A 22,023-nucleotide genomic window follows, 5' to 3' on the forward strand; every position below is an offset into this window, starting at 1 on the left:
ACCCACGTCAAAATCCAAGATGGCCGCCGCCATGTATGTCTGAACCTTGTGAGTGGAATATCTTGAAAAATAAGCGAAGTACCAACTTCTAATCTGGTGTGGGTGCATCTACGCATAAGGGAGAACTCTATTGAAAATTCGGTCGCCACATCAAAATCCAAGATGGCCGCCTTGCGTCTTCCACTTTGTTAACTCACATCACTTCAACGACGGGGGACCTAGGCGTAACGCTTGTTTCCCCCTATTCGCAGCCATGTTCCACAAAGTCATGGTTTTTCAAGGGCGCAATAAACAAAATTTCACGAGCCGCTATCTTGACACATTTATAAAAACCCATCGTTCACCAACCATGCATAAAGCAGCTGGACATATGCAAAAAAACATCTACGAGCCGTGAGCATGACTTTGTGTGATATGCGTTTTCATGGCTTTTACGGCCACAAATTTTAGCTGGTCTATAATCGAGAGCTTCGCGGGATATCCCACCAGATGTGGAAACAAGTTATCCTCCACGAATTATATAATGCAAACGCTTCATTAAATCCATTACAGTTTGCAATTTATGGTAAAGCATCATCAGAGATGTTACATAATGAAAACGCTTCGGGGGATGTTCCATCAGCGATGAAAACAAGTCATCCTCCGCAAATTATAGAATGCAAATGCTTCATTACATCTATTATTGAAATTAGCAGATAGGCTCAATCCCCACAATGCTCGCAATCCTACATATTGTACAGACCGTCATCCATCTCGATCATTGTTCTTGACCCGTTGCTTTGACCTGTGTTTTTGACTTGCTCTGCTCATCGTTCAGTCATGGCTCCCAAGCGCAAGACCAGTGCCGGAGATGCGTCGACTGCCAAGAGGCCGAAGAAAGTCATGAGCCTGCGGCTGCTTGACCGGCTTTCGAGAGGAGAGAGTGCGGCCTCTGTGGGCAGGCATTATTGCGTCAACGAATCCACCATTCGCTACATATGGAAGAAGGAGAAGGCGATTTGTAAGAGTATTTCAGCGAGCGCTTTATCGAGTATGTAGGTGGTCACCCATGTCTGGGATGGACATATAGAAAGGATGGAGAAGGCTCTCGGCATATGGATCGAGGACAACATGCAGAAAAGTATGCCTTTGAGTTGACCTCTCATTCGCGAAAAGGCCAAACAAATTTACGATAATCTGTCTGGCACGGGTGGTGCCAGCACGAGTGATGCGCCGAGCGATGATGGTACAAGCACCGCAACTTCATTCACTCCAAGCAGGGGATGGTTCAATCGTTTCAAGGAGCGGTACTGTCTCAAAAATGTGAAGCTCTCAGGGGAGTGTGCCTCCGTGGACCACGAGGCGGTAAAAGCGTTCCCTGCTCAATTCGCGAGGCTGATCAAAGAGAAGGGATACCTCCTAGAGCAGGTGTTCAACGCTGACGAGACTGGCCTCTTCTGGAAAAAGATGCCCACGAGAACTTTCATCTCAAAGTGCAAGGCGACAGCATCGGGATTCAAGGCTACCAAGGACCGGGTATCTCTTCGCCTCTGTGCAAACGCAAAAGGGGACCTCATGCTGAAACCCATGATGTTGTACCGTTCCCTGAACCCACGGGCTCAAGGGCAAGAACAAGCGAACTCTGCCCGTGTTTTGGAGGGCCAACAGGAAATCCTGAGTGATGGCAGCAACCTTTTTGAACTGGTTCCATAATTGTTTCGACCCTCAGGTGCAGAGGTACATGGTGGGCAAAAACCTTGTGTTCAAGGTTCTCTTGCTCCTGGAGAACGCTCCTGGCCACCCTGCTAACCTGGACGTGACTCACCCGAATGTCGAGGTGATCTTCCTGCTGCCCAACACCACCTCCCTCATCCAGCCACTCGATCAAGGTGTGATTTCAACATTTAAAACGTATTACACCCGTTGCACCTTTCGCCGCATTTGGATGCGATGGAGTCCGTCCGACCCAGGGCTCACCGTCGGGCAGTGTTGGAAGGATTTCAACATTGCCCACTGCATCGGCACCATCAAGGAGTCGCTGGATGAGGTGAGAGCCTCCACCATCAACGCGTGCTGGCACAACCTGTGGCCATAGATAGTCAGAAACTTTACTGGCTTTCCCGATAACACTGAGGAGAGTGATTGTCGAGTTGGCACGGCAGTTGGGAGGGTAAGGATTTGATGACATGCAGCCTGAGGAGTTGGAGGATATCATTGCCTCACATGGCGACAACCTCAACGAGGGGGGGGGTTGGAGGCCATTCTAACGGTTTCCGAGAAGGATGAGGCGGGCAATGATGAGGAAGAGGTGCCGAGGTCTAACCTCACAGTTCAGTTCCTGGGCGAGTTGCTGCATGGCATGCAGGAGCTTGTCGACAAGTTGGAAGATGCTGACCCAGTCATGGAGAGGTACCTCAAATTCAAGGAGGGCTTGGATGATTTGCTTCTCCCCTACAAAGAGCTGCATCAAAACCTGCGGCAATCTGCCAGGCAGCTCGCCATTACCTATTTGTTTCACTGTGCTCCCTCAACCTCAACACCACGAGCATCCTCCTCTCCTGCCACCCTCTCAGTGTCCTCACTAACACTCTCAACTGCTGCCTCTCCCTCAGTGCACGATGTTGCAGGACTATAATTTGGGTCATCCTCAGTGTTCGAGGAATGAATGGGATTTTAATTCATAATAATAATCATCATCATCATTTGAAAGTTGCATGTGTTTGTAAAAAGAAAAATCTTAAACGGTACATGATGGTGTTGTTTTTTTTACTTTCATGGTATGGCGTGGTTAAGGACTTTAAAAAAACTGTCAGCGCATTCCTTCAATAAATTGGAAATGGTACCTGGTGTTGTTGTTTTGTTTTTTTTGTAAGAATTTTTTGTGAAACACTAATCTTGTGCATTTGCGGTCGAAAACATTTTAAACTTTATAAATTTTCCTCTATAAATCGGGAACCGCCAGGAACCTATAACGTATCCCCCTTTTCCCCCATTGAAACAATGCCGCGGCATACATTCACGGGATTTTAATTGACCGTCGCAGGATTTTCATCGCCCTTTGTGGGTTTTCGTCGACATTCTCTGGATTTGCGTCACCATTCGCAGATTTTGCCTTGCCGTTCGCGGTTTGTTCCTCTCTATTCATGGATTTTCGCGACTCGGGAACCTATCCCCCATTCCGAGTGTGTGTGATGTGTGTGTGTGTGTGTGTGTGTGTGTGTGTGTGTGTGTGTGTGTGTGTGTGTGTGTGTGTGTGTGTGTGTGTGTGTGTGTGTGTGTGTTATGGAGTCGCATACTGACTGATATACAGTCACGTGAAAAAGTAAGTACACCCTATGTAAAGTTTTGACTATTTCAACATACAGCTATTTGATCTTCATTTCAACAATATTGATAGATAAAGGTGATATAATATAACAAATATCATGAAACATTTACATTTTGTAGTCCATTGTATAATTTAAATAAACATAAATGCAAATTTCGCATGTGGAAAAAGTAAGTACACCCCTACATTTATCACTACAAATACCTAAAATTAGAATCAGGTGCACCAGCTCAGGTGCAAATGATTAGAACATCTTTAGAGAGGATCTTGGAGGAACCCGTCTTATTTAAACTTCAGACATTTAGTTTGGTTTGCTCTTTGTTGTTGAAGTGTGCGGCGTCACCATGCCTAGATCAAAAGAGCTCTCTGAGGCCTTCTGAAAGAAGGTTATAGATGCCTACGAGTCTGGGAAGGGATTTAAAAAGATCTCCAAACAATTTGAAATCAATCATTCGACTGTCTGGAAGATCATCTACAAGTGGAGAAGATTCCAAACAACTGCCAACTTGTTCAGGCCAGGCCGCCCCAGCAAGTTCACCCCTAGAGCAGACCGCAAGATGCTGAAAGAAGTCTCTAAGAACCCCAGAATGTTATCACGGGACCTACAGGTAGCTCTTGCCACTGTTGATGGAAAAGTGCACGAGTCTACCATTAGAAAGAGGCTGCACAAATTTGATCTACATGGGAGGTGTGCCAGAAGGAAACCTTTGCTGTCAAAAAAGAACATTAGGGCAAGATTAAAGTTAGGCAAAGACCAGCACTTCTGGAACAATGTGCTCTGGACAGATGAGTCAAAGGTAGAGCTATTTGGCCACAGTACCAGAAGACATGTTTGGTGAAAACCAAAGACAGCATTTGACCACAAGAACCTGATACCAACTGTAAAGCATGGTGGTGGAAATATTATGGTTTGGGGCAGCTTTGCTGCATCATGGCCTGGGCAGTTCACCATCATAGAATCCACTATGAATTCTTCTTTGTACCAGAGAGTGCTTGAGGATAATGTGAGGCCATCTGTCGGAAAGTTGAAGCTCAACCGAAGGTGGACCTTGCAACATGACAATGACCTTAAACATACCAGTAAATCCACCAAGGAATGGCTGAAAAGAAAAAAATGGAGGGTTCTGGAATGGCCAAGTCAAAGCCTGGATCTAAATCCCATCGAGATGTGGGGGGATTTGAAACGAGCTGTGCATGCAAAGAACCCCTCAAACATCGCACAGCTGAAAGAATTCTGCATGGAGGAGTGGGCAAAAATTTCTCCCAGTCGATGTCAGAAACTGGTAGACAGTTATAAGAAACGCCTACTTGAGGTTGTTTTTGCCAAAGGGGGAAATACCACCTATTAGAGCCAAGGGTGTACTTACTTTTTCCACATGCGAAATTTGCATTTATGTTTATTTAAATTATACAATGGACTACAAAATGTAAATGTTTTATGATATTTGTTATGTTATATCACCTTTATCTATCAATATTGTTGTAATGAAGATCAAATAGCTGTATGTTGGAATATGTTGAAAAAGTCAAAACTTTACATGGGGTGTACTTACTTTTTCACGTGAATGTATAACCTAAAGGTTTTCAGATTCACAAGTGTATGCAGGACGCACTGCGTTGCCCTGATGAAGCCCCAACAAGAGCGAAACCAGGTCGGTCACTGAGTTTTGTTTGCACTTGTGATAGTATCTGAACGAAGATCTAAATGATGACGCACTGCTGGATGGCTCCTTTAGCGCTTGGCAGGCAAGGCGTACTTACGTGGTGGTGACGTCACGGCGTGCGCTCATTAGGTTGGAGCACGGAAATTACAGATACTAATATGGAGATATTACAACACATCAATAAATTGCTTCTGGTGCTTTGCGATATTAAACAGATGAAGCACCAGAAGGGCTCCATTCACAGCTTCCAGGAGCTTGTGACGATGGAAACGATAACACGACACTGAAAAGCGAAAAGACTCAACCTAGAGAGTCAATAGAACATGATTCCCCATTTCTGTTTAGGTATATACAAAGTACTTCAATGTTAATAAAATGATAATTTTTTAAAGCGTTAAGAAATTCCAGAAGTTTAGCACTACTGAAGCAGTCTGATACATCACCCTTATATACTGTAAAAAGACGACATTGAATCACTTTAGGAGATGGAGGCTTTGGTGATCACCATAGAACACTCGTACATAGCCATAATCGGCGGCCTCCTCTTCACCCCAATAAACATGTCAAGCCCTCTCATGCGATATATATTGTTGCGGATCTCCCGAAGCCCGTCGACATACAAAGGGGGGGTTAAACCCCTTTTTCCCCTCGGGTCTTCGTGTCCACGAGGCCGAGTCGCCACTCCCGTAGCGAGCGTGGAAAAGGGTATCGGGTCGATTCCACACGTACCTTTGGTACCCACGCTGCCACGAAAATGGGGACCGGACCTCGCACAAGCCACGCTAATTGAGTACGCCGAACGGTTTGCATATCAAGTGACTCGTGCTGTTACTTTTATGGAACCCGATTCGAGCGGTTTTATTCGTGCGATGCTAGGCCAATAGATAGAAAGGACGGGAACGATCAAAGAGAAGAAAGAACACAGGTTTATTTATAATGTACAGTGATCAGGCTAAAGGGAAGGGACACAAAGCAGATGCTTAACAGTTTTAACTTATCGCCAGACAAAGGGCCCACTCACTCACGCGGGGAAAAAGGAGGAAGAACAGTTCGCGCGCCAAAAGCGCCTTGACGCCGGTCGCTCCCGGACAGCTGGCCGGCGTGGCCCTCGGTTGTTCACGGCACGTGTGCTGGGAGCGCAGGCAAGGAGGTCACGCGCCTGTGGCCCGGAATGGGTCGTCTCCACAAGTGCGATTAATACGGGCAGCAGCAGAGCGCAGGGCACGGGGAGAGTTCGTGTACGGAGGCTATAACAAGCAACTCGATCAACTCGTGGCTACAATGTCTCTTTGATCTCTGACTCGTTCTGCTTCTCACCGTGTCTGACTATTCGGCTTGCTCTGACACTGTGGCTCGAGGCAGGGTTTTATATAGCCCCTCCCCGGTCCTACCCGAATGTTCCAAGCCCCTCCTCTCGCCGCCGTTATGAGCCACTCCCCTCGAGCTCTGATTGGCGGCTTGCGGCTTACCGGCCACTCCCCCTGCAGCTCATCCCTTCGGCATTGCCAGACTTGTTCCAGGCCGAGCACATGGTCTTTCAGCTCAATTGAGGCCTACACTTACTGGCCTGCTCAACGCAAAACTAACACAGGAAAGGAGACTACACTTACATTTACTAAGAAATAACTGAACTACAGCGAGGCTACATGTTGTGGTGCATCTACCTACAAGGGGGGTTATCTTTATTCACAAAACCGTAACAATATCATGGTTCTTGGAATTGATATGAAGGTTCTTCAGTGTTCAAGTACGTACTTAAATGAAAATAGAGGTTTAAAGGCGTATAATTGAATTAATTCCGGGTTTCACTGCCGTTTACCCATTGTCTATAACACCACCCAATCTAACACGTTACATTAGTTCTTTGTACCTGTTTTTCGTACCTGTTTTTCGTACCTGTTTGTGTCCTTTATAACATCGTTAAAAACAGTAAGCTTCCTGTTTGAAATGATTTTCACTTTTGTTTGATTGCTGAGCAGTGTAAAACAGAGTAAAAACATTATCCCACTGCTCTCCGTGTATGTGCGATGTACCAAAGTACGGTAAAACGGCAAACTTGTCTTCCTATTCATGTTCTGATTCTTTTTCAAAATATAACATTTTATTTTAAGAAGTTGTTCCTCGATCATAAACTGATGATCCGAAACTGATAAGTACGAAAACCCCGTACAGACGTACAAACAGACATGGACCAATTGCTTAACCCTATGTTTTGCTTTGCGTGCGCATGGTAATAGCCTGTCCAAGTATTGTATAGACTATAGAACAATCCTACTATTCATTTGCAATTGGTCACTGGCTGTGACGCCAATACAAATTTTTCTTTCGGGCACTATGCCACAAAAGGCTACATATATCGAACAAAGTTTGAAACGGAGCACGTGGTCACCATTAGAGCATTTAAATTGCATCAGATGTCGCAATAAATGCGAATTGTTACTCCCAGCTTGCCGGCTCGATGACAGAAGATGCCAATTGTATTTTTGCCGCCTTCATCCCTACCCCGTTTAGGATCTCGGGCAACTTCCGAGTTATAATGTGTTCTCTTACATTCTTACAAGGAATTTAGCCGCATGACGAGGCCATCAGGCTCATCAAAGCTTGTGCTATTATGACCACCTTTCAAGAAGTTTCAGAGTTAAAAGGAACTTCTGTACGAATGGTGTCAGGAAAACCTGCCCACCGAGGAAGAATGTGACCCTGGTGGGAAACTACATCGAAAAACCCGTATTTGTGCCGAGTTGAGTTGCACTGGTGTATGACCGACCATTCTTTCGTGATTGGGGATGAGGTACCTTTTGACTCTCCGTCATTATATTTAATTTGAGCGTAATTGTTGTCTTTCTTAAATTATTGATGCCCACACCTACAGATGCTTGTCGAAAGCACTTGGACATGACCTCGCTGACCATGCATCGCAGCGAACTCTACTGCAACGCGTGCTTCACACGCCTCTTCGGGCCAAAGGGCTTCGGCTTTGGCCAGGGAGCAGATGGGGCTCAGAGTTCAGCTTCTCCTGGTCCAAGATCAAAAAACACGGGCATGTCGTGCCGGTTCACCCGCCTCGGTAACTCGGAGCGCTGCTCGCGCTGTGGAAAAGCCGTGTACGCAGCCGAGAAAGCCATGGGAGCGGGAAAGGTACGTACTGAATGAGGGATTCATTGTGTCGTTGGTTTCATCAAAACTAGTCGTGCTGTGTGTGCTCCTTCTGTGTACTTTAAAAAAAATATTCTATTGCTTTGAGAAGTATAATAATGCATTTATTTTATATAGCGCTTTTCAGGAAGCCCAAAGACGCTTTGACAGAGTGCAAAACATAATGCATAGCAAAACATAAAAACAATTGCAAAAAAGAAGAATCAATAGGGAAATATTCAAAGCACAAAGGAGGGAGAAGGAGAGGAGATAGTCAGGGGTTAGATGCTGTGGGTTAAATGTTGAATGCAGTGTTGAACAGGTGGGTCTTGAGTGATGTTTTGAATGTGGTGAGTGAGGAGGAGTCTCTGATGGTGTGAGGTAGCGAGTTCCAGAGGGTGGGAGCAGCGATGGAGAAGGCCCTGTCCCCCCAGGATCTAAATTTGGTCCGGATGGGGGGGTCAGGAGGTTAGTACCAGCAGAGCGGAGGTTGCGGGTGGGAGTGTGTCTGGAGAGGAGGTCAGCCAGGTAGGATGGGGCCAGGTTATGGAGGGCTTTGTAGGTCAAGAGGAGGATTTTGTACTGGATTCTCTGGGGGATGGGGAGCCAGTGAAGCTTGTAAAGGACGGGGGTGATGTGGTCACGGGTCCGGAAATGGGTGAGTAGACGGGCAGCGGAGTTCTGAATGTATTGGAGTTTATTGGTGATTGTTGAGGGTGAACCATAAAGGAGGCTATTGCAGTAGTCCAGACGGGAAGTGATGAAGGCGTGGATGGGGTTTCTGCAGCCGTGGAGGAGAGGGATGGGCAGAGACGGGCGATGTTTTTCAGGTGAAAGAAGGCTGTCTTTGTGATCTGTTTAGTGTATTTGTCGAAGGAGAGGGTTTGGTCAAAGATGATGCCAAGATTCCGGATGTGAGGGGAGGTGGATACTGGGATACCGTCGATGTTGAGGGCAAAGCTATGGTTGGATTTTATGAGCGTTTTTGGGCCAATGATGATTATTTCAGATTTATCACAGTTAAGTTTGAGGAAGTATTACTATGTATAATTTTGTGTGCTCCTTCCATATCCTAAAAAGGTTCCTGCTGCTGTAGAATAATAAATGTTATCGTTGGAAACACTGACTTCAGCTCGCATTCTCGCTTATTCCTAAATCTGGAAAAATGGGTTTTTGAAACGCATTTTTATGGTTCAATAGCCAATAATTTTTTTCAAAGTATATTATTAGCTTTCCAATAAAGCAAATTGATTATCAGTTTTCCAACGGTATCATACAGCAGGAACCCTTTTGAATGAAGTGTGACACACGGATGGATACTTCTCCTTTTAGTGACGTGTATGAACATTGGCACAAATTAAAAAAACGATTGAATGGGAATATTGATTGTGGAAATAATCTCCAGCTTGTATTCCAGCAGGATGGAAGTCTTGATTTCATTCCCGACCAGACTGTAAAGTGTCGGATTTGTGCTTCATGGACAGGGTGCTTCCTCGGAGTGCACCGTCCTTTGGAATTGCATTAAGCTGGTAGTTCTATCTGCTGGCATTTCTTGGTGGACATGGAAGATCCCACGGTGTCTCCAACTGATCCCAGGATACTTTTGAAGCAGCCGTCAGAGCAGGGATTAGGCCCAGGCACCTGAAAATGAGGTCCTACCCCATTTCAAAATGTATCCTGGGATCTCTGATGTGCTTATTGCTACCCATAGTTTAGCAGGAATTTGAGTTTAGCAAGGGTGCCAGTGGTTACTCACCTACTCTTCACGATATATTTCATAGGATCTTCAACGTCCACCGACATCCAATGCTGGCAGGCGGGTCCTGCAGCTTCACATCCCTCCAATGGATGACGCATGTGAAACACCAAGTGCGACAGTTTATAGCTTGGCAAAGTTTCAAACCAAGGCCAATGTGCACACACCTCCAGTCTCTCCTGCCAGCTCTATGTAGAATAATGTAAGGAATACATTTTCTCAATGATACAATGTCACATTTCGGTGGAATGTCAGAATGTTCGAGATGTCCTTCACATTCGAAGTTCATTCGACATATTTTGTTTTGGCAGTAATGTGTCGTAGATACAGTTGAAGGAGCTTTGAGTGCGCCAACAGCCAACAGGCGTCGCAGTAGTCACTGCCGACGCTCTCAGGGCTCGACCATCTGTCAAATTGCAGACTGGTGAAGAGACTGAAATATCGCACGACCGAAACCAACACTTGAACGGCCTGCCAACTTTGAGCAGGAGATGAGCAAATTCCCTCCCAAAGATGGACGACTCTTCTCCTTTAGACCGCTTGATTTTCATTGTACTGCTGGAACGTTTCTCACAACTCGATTCATTTTCTGTCTGTGTCTCGTCTCTGGTCTCTCACCCCACGCTCCACCTCCAGTTTCTGTTCAGACAAATAAACCAAACAGTGAGTCGCTGCATGCAATGCCAGTCTGGACGTCTTGCCTTTAGGGGGCAAACATGCAAACGTATGTTCAAATGTCCAAGTGGACCCGGGCTTGCAACACAGTGTAAACTAGAACGGCACTCGGAAGAGCGCAAACCTCCACCAGGCTGAACGCTTTATGTTTTGTATCCACTGATGAGCCGGATCGAGATTTGGACCTGAACCAAAATCTGATCTGCTTGTTCTCATCACCTGTACAACTCATCCACCTAGTTTAGTCATAACTCGACCATAACTTTTTAAAATATCATGTTACATATCGCGTTTCACCCGATGTCTCAATGGTGAAGAATCACTTAAAATTAAATAATTATCATATCCGAATCCATATTCAGATCTTCACCAAAATCGAATCGATTAGTCCTCGTCACACACACAACCCGTCCACCAAGTTTCGTCCAAATCCGTCCATAACATTTTGAGATATCCCGCAATGTATCGGATTTAGCCATATCACTCAATAGTGAAGAATCGCTTAAAAAATTATCTGATCTTGATACGGATTCGAATCTTCACCAAAATCGAATCGATTCTTCCTTGTCACACACACAACCGCTCCACTACGTTTCGGCCGAATGCGTCCACAACTATTTGATATATCTTGTTCACACGCGGACAGACAGGGGTGAAAACATAACGTCCATCCACCTTTGGTGGCGAAGGTAAACAGAGGGAGAAAGGTCCAAAATAAATTAGTAAACAACAAAAGGAAATACCATCTACTGCTCTTTACTGCCCAGCAATGTAATGCTGTATTTACAATCTCAATGGGATCATCATGATCAGTGTTAGAAAAGGTAATGCAACTAAAAGGGTAAAAAAAAAAAAACAATTTCATGACGATCTGTTTTGAGATACATTCGGTCTGTCAACATGGTATTGGGTGAAACCAAGATCCAACCTTGATCCAACCAAATTTAATTGATTCACCACATCTATGGTATCACCATCCAGCGTGATGTATGGCCATTACAAATATGGGACCTGCATTACTTTCCAAGGTATTCTCCCGGTTTGCACGGAAGATCGGACGCGCACACACACACACACACATACACACACACACACACACACACACACACACACACACACACACACACACACACACACACACACACACACACACATCCACACATACAAACACACATACAAACACACATACAAACACACATACAAACACACACACACACACACACACATCCACACATACAAACACACACACACACACACATACAAACACACACACACACACACATACACATACACACACACACATACACACATACACACACATACAAACACACATACAAACACATACAAACACACGACCAGAAGTTTTATAATCACTTTGTTCCACCTTTATCTCACATGCTGACACCTTGATTTTCAGGGAACTTATATATGGTAGAAACAAATATTAAGGGGCTAAGGTTGCCCACAAGATAAAGACACATTCCCACAAAAAACAATGAACATGCATTACTCTGCCTTTGGGCTGGCATGACAACCTTGCTGGGCACACACTCACCTTTTGGGCAGTCCTACCTGGGCTTGAATCTCGGAACCAGCTATAAACCGTCATCTTGGTGTTTTGCAGGCAGGGAGATTCATCAATGTGGGCACCATTGCTCGGATGGGCATTAAACTGGATGTCCAGTTTGATGGCATTAGTTGGTGGACAGGAAAGATCCTCTGGTGTCTGTCATGAAGAGTAGGCGAGTTATCACTAGCATCCTGTATAAATTACAAATTGCTGCTCTTAGCTATAGCAAGCACTGCATCAGTGACACAACCATACCCCTCTGTCAGTGACACAGCCACACCCCTCTATCAGTGACACGGCCATGCCCCTCCATCAGTGACACAGCCACACCCCTTTATCAGTGACACAGCCATACCCCTCTATCAGTGACACAGCCATACCCCTCTATCAGTGACACAGCCACACCCCTCTATCGGTGACACAGCCACACCCCTCTATCAGTGACACAGCCATACCCCTCTATCAGTGACACAGCCATACCCCTCCATCAGTGACACAGCCACACCCCTTTATCAGTGACACAGCCATACCCCTCTATCAGTGACACGGCCATGCCCCTCCATCAGTGACACACCCACACCCCTCTATCAGTGACACAGCCACACTCCTCTATCAGTGACACAGCCACACCCCTCTATCAGTGACATAGCCACACCCCTCTATCAGTGACACAGCCATACCCCTCCATCAGTGACACAGCCACACCCCTTTATCAGTGACACAGCCACACCCCTCTATCAGTGACACGGCCATGCCCCTCCATCAGTGACACACCCACACCCCTCTATCAGTGACACAGCCACACTCCTCTATCAGTGACACAGCCACACCCCTCTATCAGTGACATAGCCACACCCCTCTATCAGTGACACAGCCACACCCCTATATCAGTGACACAGCCACACCCCTCTATCAGTGACACAGCCACACCCGTCTATCAGTGACACAGCCACACCCCTCTATCAGTGACACAGCCACACCCCTCTATCAGTGACACAGCTACACCCCTCTATCAGTGACACAGCCACACCCCTCTGTCAGTGACACAGCCACACCCCTCTATCGGTTACACAGCCATACCCCTCTATAAGTGACACGGCCATACCCCTCTATCGGTTACACAGCCACGCCCCTCTATCGGTGACACGGCCATACCCCTCTATCGGTGACACGGCCATACCCCTCTATCGGTTACACAGCCACGCCCCTCTATCGGTGACACGGCCATACCCCTCTATCGGTTACACAGCCACGCCCCTCTATCGGTGACACGGCCATACCCCTCTTTCGGTTACACAGCTACGCCCCTCTATCGGTGACACGGCCATACCCCTCTATCAGTGACAAAGCCATACCCCTCTATCAGTGACACAGCCACACCCCTCTATCAGTGACACGGCCATGCCCCTCCATCAGTGACACAGCCACACCCCTCTATCAGTGACACAGCCACACCCCTCTATCAGTGACACGGCCATGCCCCTCTATCAGTGACACAGCCACACCCCTCTATCAGTGACACAGCCACACCCCTCTATCAGTGACACAGCCACACCCCTCTATCAGTGACACGGCCATGCCCCTCCATCAGTGACACAGCCACACCCCTCTATCAGTGACACAGCCACACTCCTCTATCAGTGACACAGCCACACCCCTCTATCAGTGACATAGCCGCACCCCTCTATCAGTGACACAGCCACACCCCTCTATCAGTGACACAGCCACACCCGTCTATCAGTGACACAGCCACACCCCTCTATCAGTGACACAGCCACACCCCTCTATCAGTGACACAGCTACACCCCTCTATCAGTGACACAGCCACACCCCTCTGTCAGTGACACAGCCACACCCCTCTATCGGTTACACAGCCATACCCCTCTATCGGTTACACAGCCACACCCCTTTATCAGTGACATAGCCGCACCCCTCTATCAGTGACACAGCCACACCCCTCTATCAGTGACACAGCCACACCCGTCTATCAGTGACATAGCCGCACCCCTCTATCAGTGACACAGCCACACCCCTCTATCAGTGACACAGCCACACCCGTCTATCAGTGACACAGCCACACCCCTCTATCAGTGACACAGCCACACCCCTCTATCAGTGACACAGCTACACCCCTCTATCAGTGACACAGCCACACCCCTCTGTCAGTGACACAGCCACACCCCTCTATCGGTTACACAGCCACACCCCTTTATCAGTGACACAGCCATACCCCTCTATCAGTGACACAGCCATACCCCTCTATCAGTGACACAGCCACACCCCTCTATCGGTGACACAGCCACACCCCTCTATCAGTGACACAGCCACACCCCTCTATCAGTGACACGGCCATGCCCCTCCATCAGTGACACACCCACACCCCTCTATCAGTGACACAGCCACACTCCTCTATCAGTGACACAGCCACACCCCTCTATCAGTGACATAGCCACACCCCTCTATCAGTGACACAGCCACACCCCTATATCAGTGACACAGCCACACCCCTCTATCAGTGACACAGCCACACCCGTCTATCAGTGACACAGCCACACCCCTCTATCAGTGACACAGCCACACCCCTCTATCAGTGACACAGCTACACCCCTCTATCAGTGACACAGCCACACCCCTCTGTCAGTGACACAGCCACACCCCTCTATCGGTTACACAGCCATACCCCTCTATAAGTGACACGGCCATACCCCTCTATCGGTTACACAGCCACGCCCCTCTATCGGTGACACGGCCATACCCCTCTATCGGTGACACGGCCATACCCCTCTATCGGTTACACAGCCACGCCCCTCTATCGGTGACACGGCCATATCCCTCTATCGGTTACACAGCCACGCCCCTCTATCGGTGACACGGCCATACCCCTCTTTCGGTTACACAGCCACGCCCCTCTATCGGTGACACGGCCATACCCCTCTATCAGTGACACAGCCATACCCCTCTATCAGTGACACAGCCACACCCCTCTATCAGTGACAGGGCCATGCCCCTCCATCAGTGACACAGCCACACCCCTCTATCAGTGACACAGCCACACTCCTCTATCAGTGACACAGCCACACCCCTCTATCAGTGACACGGCCATGCCCCTCTATCAGTGACACAGCCACACCCCTCTATCAGTGACACAGCCACACCCCTCTATCAGTGACACAGCCACACCCCTCTATCAGTGACACGGCCATGCCCCTCCATCAGTGACACAGCCACACCCCTCTATCAGTGACACAGCCACACTCCTCTATCAGTGACACAGCCACACCCCTCTATCAGTGACATAGCCGCACCCCTCTATCAGTGACACAGCCACACCCCTCTATCAGTGACACAGCCACACCCGTCTATCAGTGACACAGCCACACCCCTCTATCAGTGACACAGCCACACCCCTCTATCAGTGACACAGCTACACCCCTCTATCAGTGACACAGCCACACCCCTCTGTCAGTGACACAGCCACACCCCTCTATCGGTTACACAGCCATACCCCTCTATAAGTGACACGGCCATACCCCTCTATCGGTTACACAGCCACGCCCCTCTATCGGTGACACGGCCATACCCCTCTATCGGTGACACGGCCATACCCCTCTATCGGTTACACGGCCACGCCCCTCTATCGGTGACACGGCCATACCCCTCTTTCGGTTACACAGCCACACCCCTCTATCGGTGACACGGCCATACCCCTCTATCGGTTACACAGCCACACCCCTCTATCGGTGACACGGCCACACCCCTCTATAAGTGACACAGCCATACCCCTCTATCAGTGACACAGCCACACCCCTCTATCAGTGACACGGCCATGCCCCTCTATCAGTGACACAGCCATACCCCTCTATCAGTGACACAGCCACACCCCTCTATCAGTGACATGGCCATGCCCCTCTATCAGTGACACAGCCATACCCCTCTATCAGTGACACAGCCACACCCCTCTATCAGTGACACAGCCACACCCCTCTATCAGTGACACGGCCATGCCCCTCTATCAGTGACACGGCCACGCCCCTCTATCAGTGACACAGCCACACCCCTCTATCAGTGACATGGCCATGCCCCTCTATCAGTGACACAGCCACACCCCTCTATCAGTGACACGGCCATGCCCCTCTATCAGTGACACGGCCACGCCCCTCTATCAGTGACACGGCCATGCCCCTCTATCAGTGACACAGCCACGTCCCTCTATCAGTGACACAGCCACACCCCTCTATCAGTGACACGGCCACGCCCCTCTATCAGTGACACGGCCACGCCCCTCTATCAGTGACACAGCCATACCCCTCTATCAGTGACACAGCCACACCCCTCTATCAGTGACGCAGCCACACCCCTCTATCAGTGACACAGCCACACCCCTCTATCAGTGACACAGCCATACCCCTCTATCAGTGACACAGCCACACCCCTCTATCAGTGACACGGCCATGCCCCTCCATCAGTGACACAGCCACACCCCTCTATCAGTGACACAGCCACACTCCTCTATCAGTGACACAGCCACACCCCTCTATCAGTGACATAGCCACACCCCTCTATCAGTGACACAGCCACACCCCTATATCAGTGACACAGCCACACCCCTCTATCAGTGACACAGCCACACCCGTCTATCAGTGACACAGCCACACCCCTCTATCAGTGACACAGCCACACCCCTCTATCAGTGACACAGCCACACCCCTCTATCAGTGACACAGCCACACCCCTCTATCAGTGACACAGCCACACCCCTCTATCAGTGACACAGCTACACCCCTCTATCGGTTACACAGCCATACCCCTCTATAAGTGACACGGCCATACCCCTCTATCGGTTACACAGCCACGCCCCTCTATCGGTGACACGGCCATACTTCTCTTTCGGTTACACAGCCACGCCACTCTATCGGTGACACGGCCATACCCCTCTATCGGTTACACAGCCACACCCCTCTATCGGTGACACGGCCACACCCCTCTATAATTGACACGGCCATACCCCTCTATCGGTTACACAGCCACACCCCTCTATCGGTGACACGGCCACACCCCTCTATAAGTGACACAGCCATACCCCTCTATCGGTGACACGGCCACGTCCCTCTATCGGTGACACGGCCATACCCCTCTATCGGTGACACAGCCATACCCCTCTATAAGTGACACAGCCACGCCCCTCTATCGGTGACACGGCCATACCCCTCTATCGGTGACATGGCCATACCCCTCTATCGGTGACACGGCCATACCCCTCTATCGGTGACACGGCCACACCCCTCTATTGGTGACACGACCACACTCTTCTATCAGTGATACAGCCACACCCCTATATCAGTGACACAGACATACACCTCTATCAGTGACACACCCACACCCCTCAATCAGTGACACAGCCATACCCCTCTATCAGTGACACAGCCACACCCCTATATCAGTGCAGTGACACAGCCACACCCCTCTATCAGTGACACAGCCATACCACTCTATCAGTGACACAGCCATACCCCTCTATCAGTGACACAGCCACACCCCTCTATCAGTGACACAGTCATGCCCCTATATCAGTGACACAGCCACACCCCTCTATCAGTGACACAGCCACACCCCTCTGTCAGTGACACAGCCACACCCCTCTATCGGTGACACAGCCATACCCCTCTATCGGTTACACAGCCACACCCCTCTATCGGTGACACGGCCACACCCCTCTATAAGTGACACGGCCATACCCCTCTATCGGTTACACAGCCACACCCCTCTATCGGTGACACGGCCACACCCCTCTATAAGTGACACAGCCATACCCCTCTATCGGTGACACGGCCACGTCCCTCTATCGGTGACACGGCCAAACCCCTCTATCGGTGAAACAGCCATACCCCTCGAAAAGTGACACAGCCACGCCCCTCTATCGGTGACACGGCCATACCCCTCTATCGGTGACATGGCCATACCCCTCTGTCGGTGACACGGCCATACCCCTCTATCGGTGACACAGCCACACCCCTCTATCAGTGACACGGCCATGCCCCTCCATCAGTGACACAGCCACACCCCTCTATCAGTGGCACAGCCACACCCCTCTATCAGTAACACAGCCATGCCCCTCTATCAGTGACACAGCCACGCCGCTCTATCAGTGACACAGCCATACCCCTCTGTCAGTGACACAGCCACGCCCCTCTATCAGTGACACAGACATACCCCTCTATCAGTGACAGAGCCATACCCCTCTATCAGTGACACAGCCATACCCCTCTATCAGTGATTCAGCCACGCCGCTCTATCAGTGACACAGCCATACCCCTCTATCAGTGACACAGCCATACCCCTCTGTCAGTGACACAGCCACGCCCCTCTATCAGTGACACAGACACAACCCTCTATCAGTGACACAGCTACACCCCTCTATCAGTGACACAGCCACACCCCTCTATCAGTGACACAGCCACACCCCTCTATCAGTGACACAGCCACAACCCTCTATCAGTGACACAGCTACACCCCTCTATCAGTGACACAGCCACACCCCTCTGTCAGTGACACAGCCACACCCCTCTATCAGTGACACAGCCACAACCCTCTATCAGTGACACAGCTACACCCCTCTATCAGTGACATAGCCACACCCCTCTATCGGTGACACAGCCACACCCCTCTATCGGTGACACAGCCATACCCCTATATCAGTGACACAGCCACACCCCTCTATCAGTGACACAGCCATACCCCTCTATCACTGACACAGCTACACCCCTCTATCGGTGAAACAGCCACACCCCTCTATCAGTGACACAGCCATACTCCTCTATCAGTGACACAGTCACACCCCTCTATCAGTGACACAGCCATACCCCTATATCAGTGACACAGCCATACCCCTATATCAGTGCAGTGACACAGCCACACCCCTCTATCAGTGACACAGCCATACCACTCTATCAGTGACACAGCCATACCCCTCTATCAGTAACACAGCCACACCCCTCTATCAGTGACACAGTCATGCCCCTATATCAGTGACACAGCCACACCCCTCTATCAGTGACACAGCCACACCCCTCTGTCAGTGACACAGCCACACCCCTCTATCGGTGACACAGCCATACCCCTCTATCGGTTACACAGCCACACCCCTCTATCGGTGACACGGCCACACCCCTCTATAAGTGACACGGCCATACCCCTCTATCGGTGACACGGCCACGTCCCTCTATCGGTGACACGGCCATACCCCTCTATCGGTGACACAGCCATACCCCTCTATAAGTGACACAGCCACGCCCCTCTATCGGTGACACGGCCATACCCCTCTTTCGGTGACATGGCCATACCCCTCTATCGGTGACACGGCCATACCCCTCTATCGGTGACACGGCCACACCCCTCTATTGGTGACACGACCACACTCTTCTATCAGTGATACAGCCACACCCCTCTATCAGTGGCACAGCCACACCCCTCTATCAGTAACACAGCCATACCCCTCTATCAGTGATACAGCCACGCCACTCTATCAGTGACACAGCCATACCCCTCTGTCAGTGACACAGCCACGCCCCTCTATCAGTGACACAGACATACCCCTCTATCAGTGACAGAGCCATACCCCTCTATCAGTGACACAGCCATACCCCTCTATCAGTGATTCAGCCACGCCCCTCTATCGGTGACACGGCCATACCCCTCTATCGGTGACACGGCCATACCCCTCTATCGGTTACACAGCCACGCCCCTCTATCGGTGACACGGCCATACCCCTCTTTCGGTTACACGGCCATGCCCCTCTATCGGTGACACGGCCACACCCCTCTATCGGTGACACGGCCACACCCCTCTATCAGTGACACAGCCACACCCCTCTGTCAGTGACACAGCCACACCCCTCTATCGGTTACACAGCCATACCCCTCTATAAGTGACACGGCCATACCCCTCTATCAGTGACACGGCCATACCCCTCTATCAGTGACACAGTTATAACACGAGTTATAACAAGTGAAGAAGATAGCTTTTTGAAAAGTAATTTCAGGAATATATCACTAAAGGCAGTGAATGAGGACAGGAAAACCCTTGCCTTTTGAAAAATCATCCAGATCCATGCCCGAAGTGCTCTTCATGATCATCTGTTTCCAGTGTTTGAAATCTATCTATAATTCCAGTAATCTCTGTGTGTATGTTTGTATGTTTGTATGTTTGTATGTTTGTATGTATGTATGTATGTATGTATGTATGTATGTTTGTCTGTGACCGCTGTTTCTCGACAACTACCGGTCCGATATACTTGAAACTTGCCAGGTATATTGCTGGGGACCCGAGGATGTGCCTTTTCAAGGTTTCATATTAATCGGAGAAGTAGTTACCGAGCTATGTCCAAAAAACGATTCAACCAATCAGAGAGCAGCGAGCTATCACGTGTGCCGAACGTGGCGAACAGACTCTGCCTCGGACGGCACATTTGAGAGCGTATTCATTTATTTCACGTTGGAAAACTATGTTGCCGTTAAACTATGTTTTAAAACTAATTAAAACTAATTTGCGATTCATCGTAACTGCGATTTGCGACCTTCCGGACAGTGAAGACTGCACTTCCGGCAGCCAATCACAGAACGCGTTGTTGCGGTTGTGAGAGCGAGCCGAGCCGAGTGCGTGCGCCATTACGGTTCGTAATTCGATTTCTTCCGGAGAAAATAATAATTTCTCGATTTCTTATGCGCATTATTTCTCCCAATTCAGTCAGAGCGAAGGGCGGAAGCGAAGAGCGTTGTTTTTTTTGTTTACGGGCGTACGGGCGGGGTAGAGCGTACGGGTAGCGTTTTTTTTTTTTTTTGGCAAGGAACGGGCACCCACGTACGGGCATGCCCTAGTATGCAAAAAGAGAAGAGGACTGGAAGTTGTCCATGTCAGGCATAAGAAGCATGTTGCCCTGGTTATTTTCCTATTACATGGTAAGCTAGAGGCACTCGGTGGAGCGCATACCTCCACCAGGATGAACAGTTTATGTTTTGTGTCCCACTGATAGGCAGGATCTGGATCCAGACCTGAACCAAAATCTAATCAGCTTGTTCTTTTCACCAAACCAACTCATCCAGCAAGTTTTGACATAATCTGCCCACAAACTTTTGAAATAATGTGCTATATATCGTTTTTGGCCCACTCGCTCAATGGTGAAAAATCGCTTTTGAATAAAATAAAATTTAAAAAATCTCGAATCCGGATCAGGTTATGGATCTTCACCAAAATCTTATCCTTGTCACACGTAACCTGTCGAACAAGTTTCGTCCGAAACCGTCCAAAATGTTTGAGATGAGATACCCTGCTCACAAACGGACAGACGGGGTGAAAACAGAGCTTCTGTCCACCACTGAAACATTTTCTGAGCAGATATTGAAGGCATGTGCCTTATTACCTATAATATACATTGGAATTCACAGAATAAAATTCACCATTCACCATTCACCACAGAATAAAAAGTCGGAATAACGACCAGTTTAGGTACTGCTGCTCCGACTCAACTACCCTCGGACCCCGCTATTCACGGGGGATACGTTCCTGGAAAATCCGCGAATAGCAAAACCTGCGAATAGTGGGGCATTGTTTCAATGGAAAAAGGGGGGATAGGTTCCCGAGTCGCGAAAATCCGCGAATAGAGAGGACCAAACCACGAATAGAGGCAAAATCCGCGAATGGCGAGGCAAATCCCGCGAATGTCGACGATAATCCATGAAGGTTTTATAAATACCGTTTGTGAAGCTAATGGCTCGTGAAATTATTTTTTTTGCGTAAAAAAAGGAAACGTACTATTTTTAAAGATGTCATAAAGGGCATAAAAACGGACAGGAAGAACTATTGTAACGTGTTAAATAAGGTGGTATAAAAGAGGACGAATCATCGGCGGTATACTTTCGA

At 48.8% G+C, this 22,023-nt stretch overlaps 1 protein-coding gene across 1 annotated transcript in view; it reads left to right on the forward strand.

Moving 5' to 3' along the window:
- Nucleotides 1-22,023, forward strand: part of LOC137415725 (cysteine and glycine-rich protein 2-like) — a 72,977-nt gene that overhangs the window by 37,085 nt on the left and 13,869 nt on the right. Inside the window, exon 3 of the mRNA XM_078779527.1 lies at nt 7,844-8,109. Coding sequence (XP_078635653.1) covers nt 7,844-8,109 — 266 coding nt within the window. The remainder of the gene's footprint in view (nt 1-7,843; nt 8,110-22,023) is intronic.

This window comes from Myxine glutinosa, chromosome 1 (assembly GCF_964187855.1).
Source record: "Myxine glutinosa chromosome 1, kmMyxGlut1.1, whole genome shotgun sequence".
In the NCBI taxonomy this organism is placed as follows: domain Eukaryota; kingdom Metazoa; phylum Chordata; class Myxini; order Myxiniformes; family Myxinidae; genus Myxine; species Myxine glutinosa.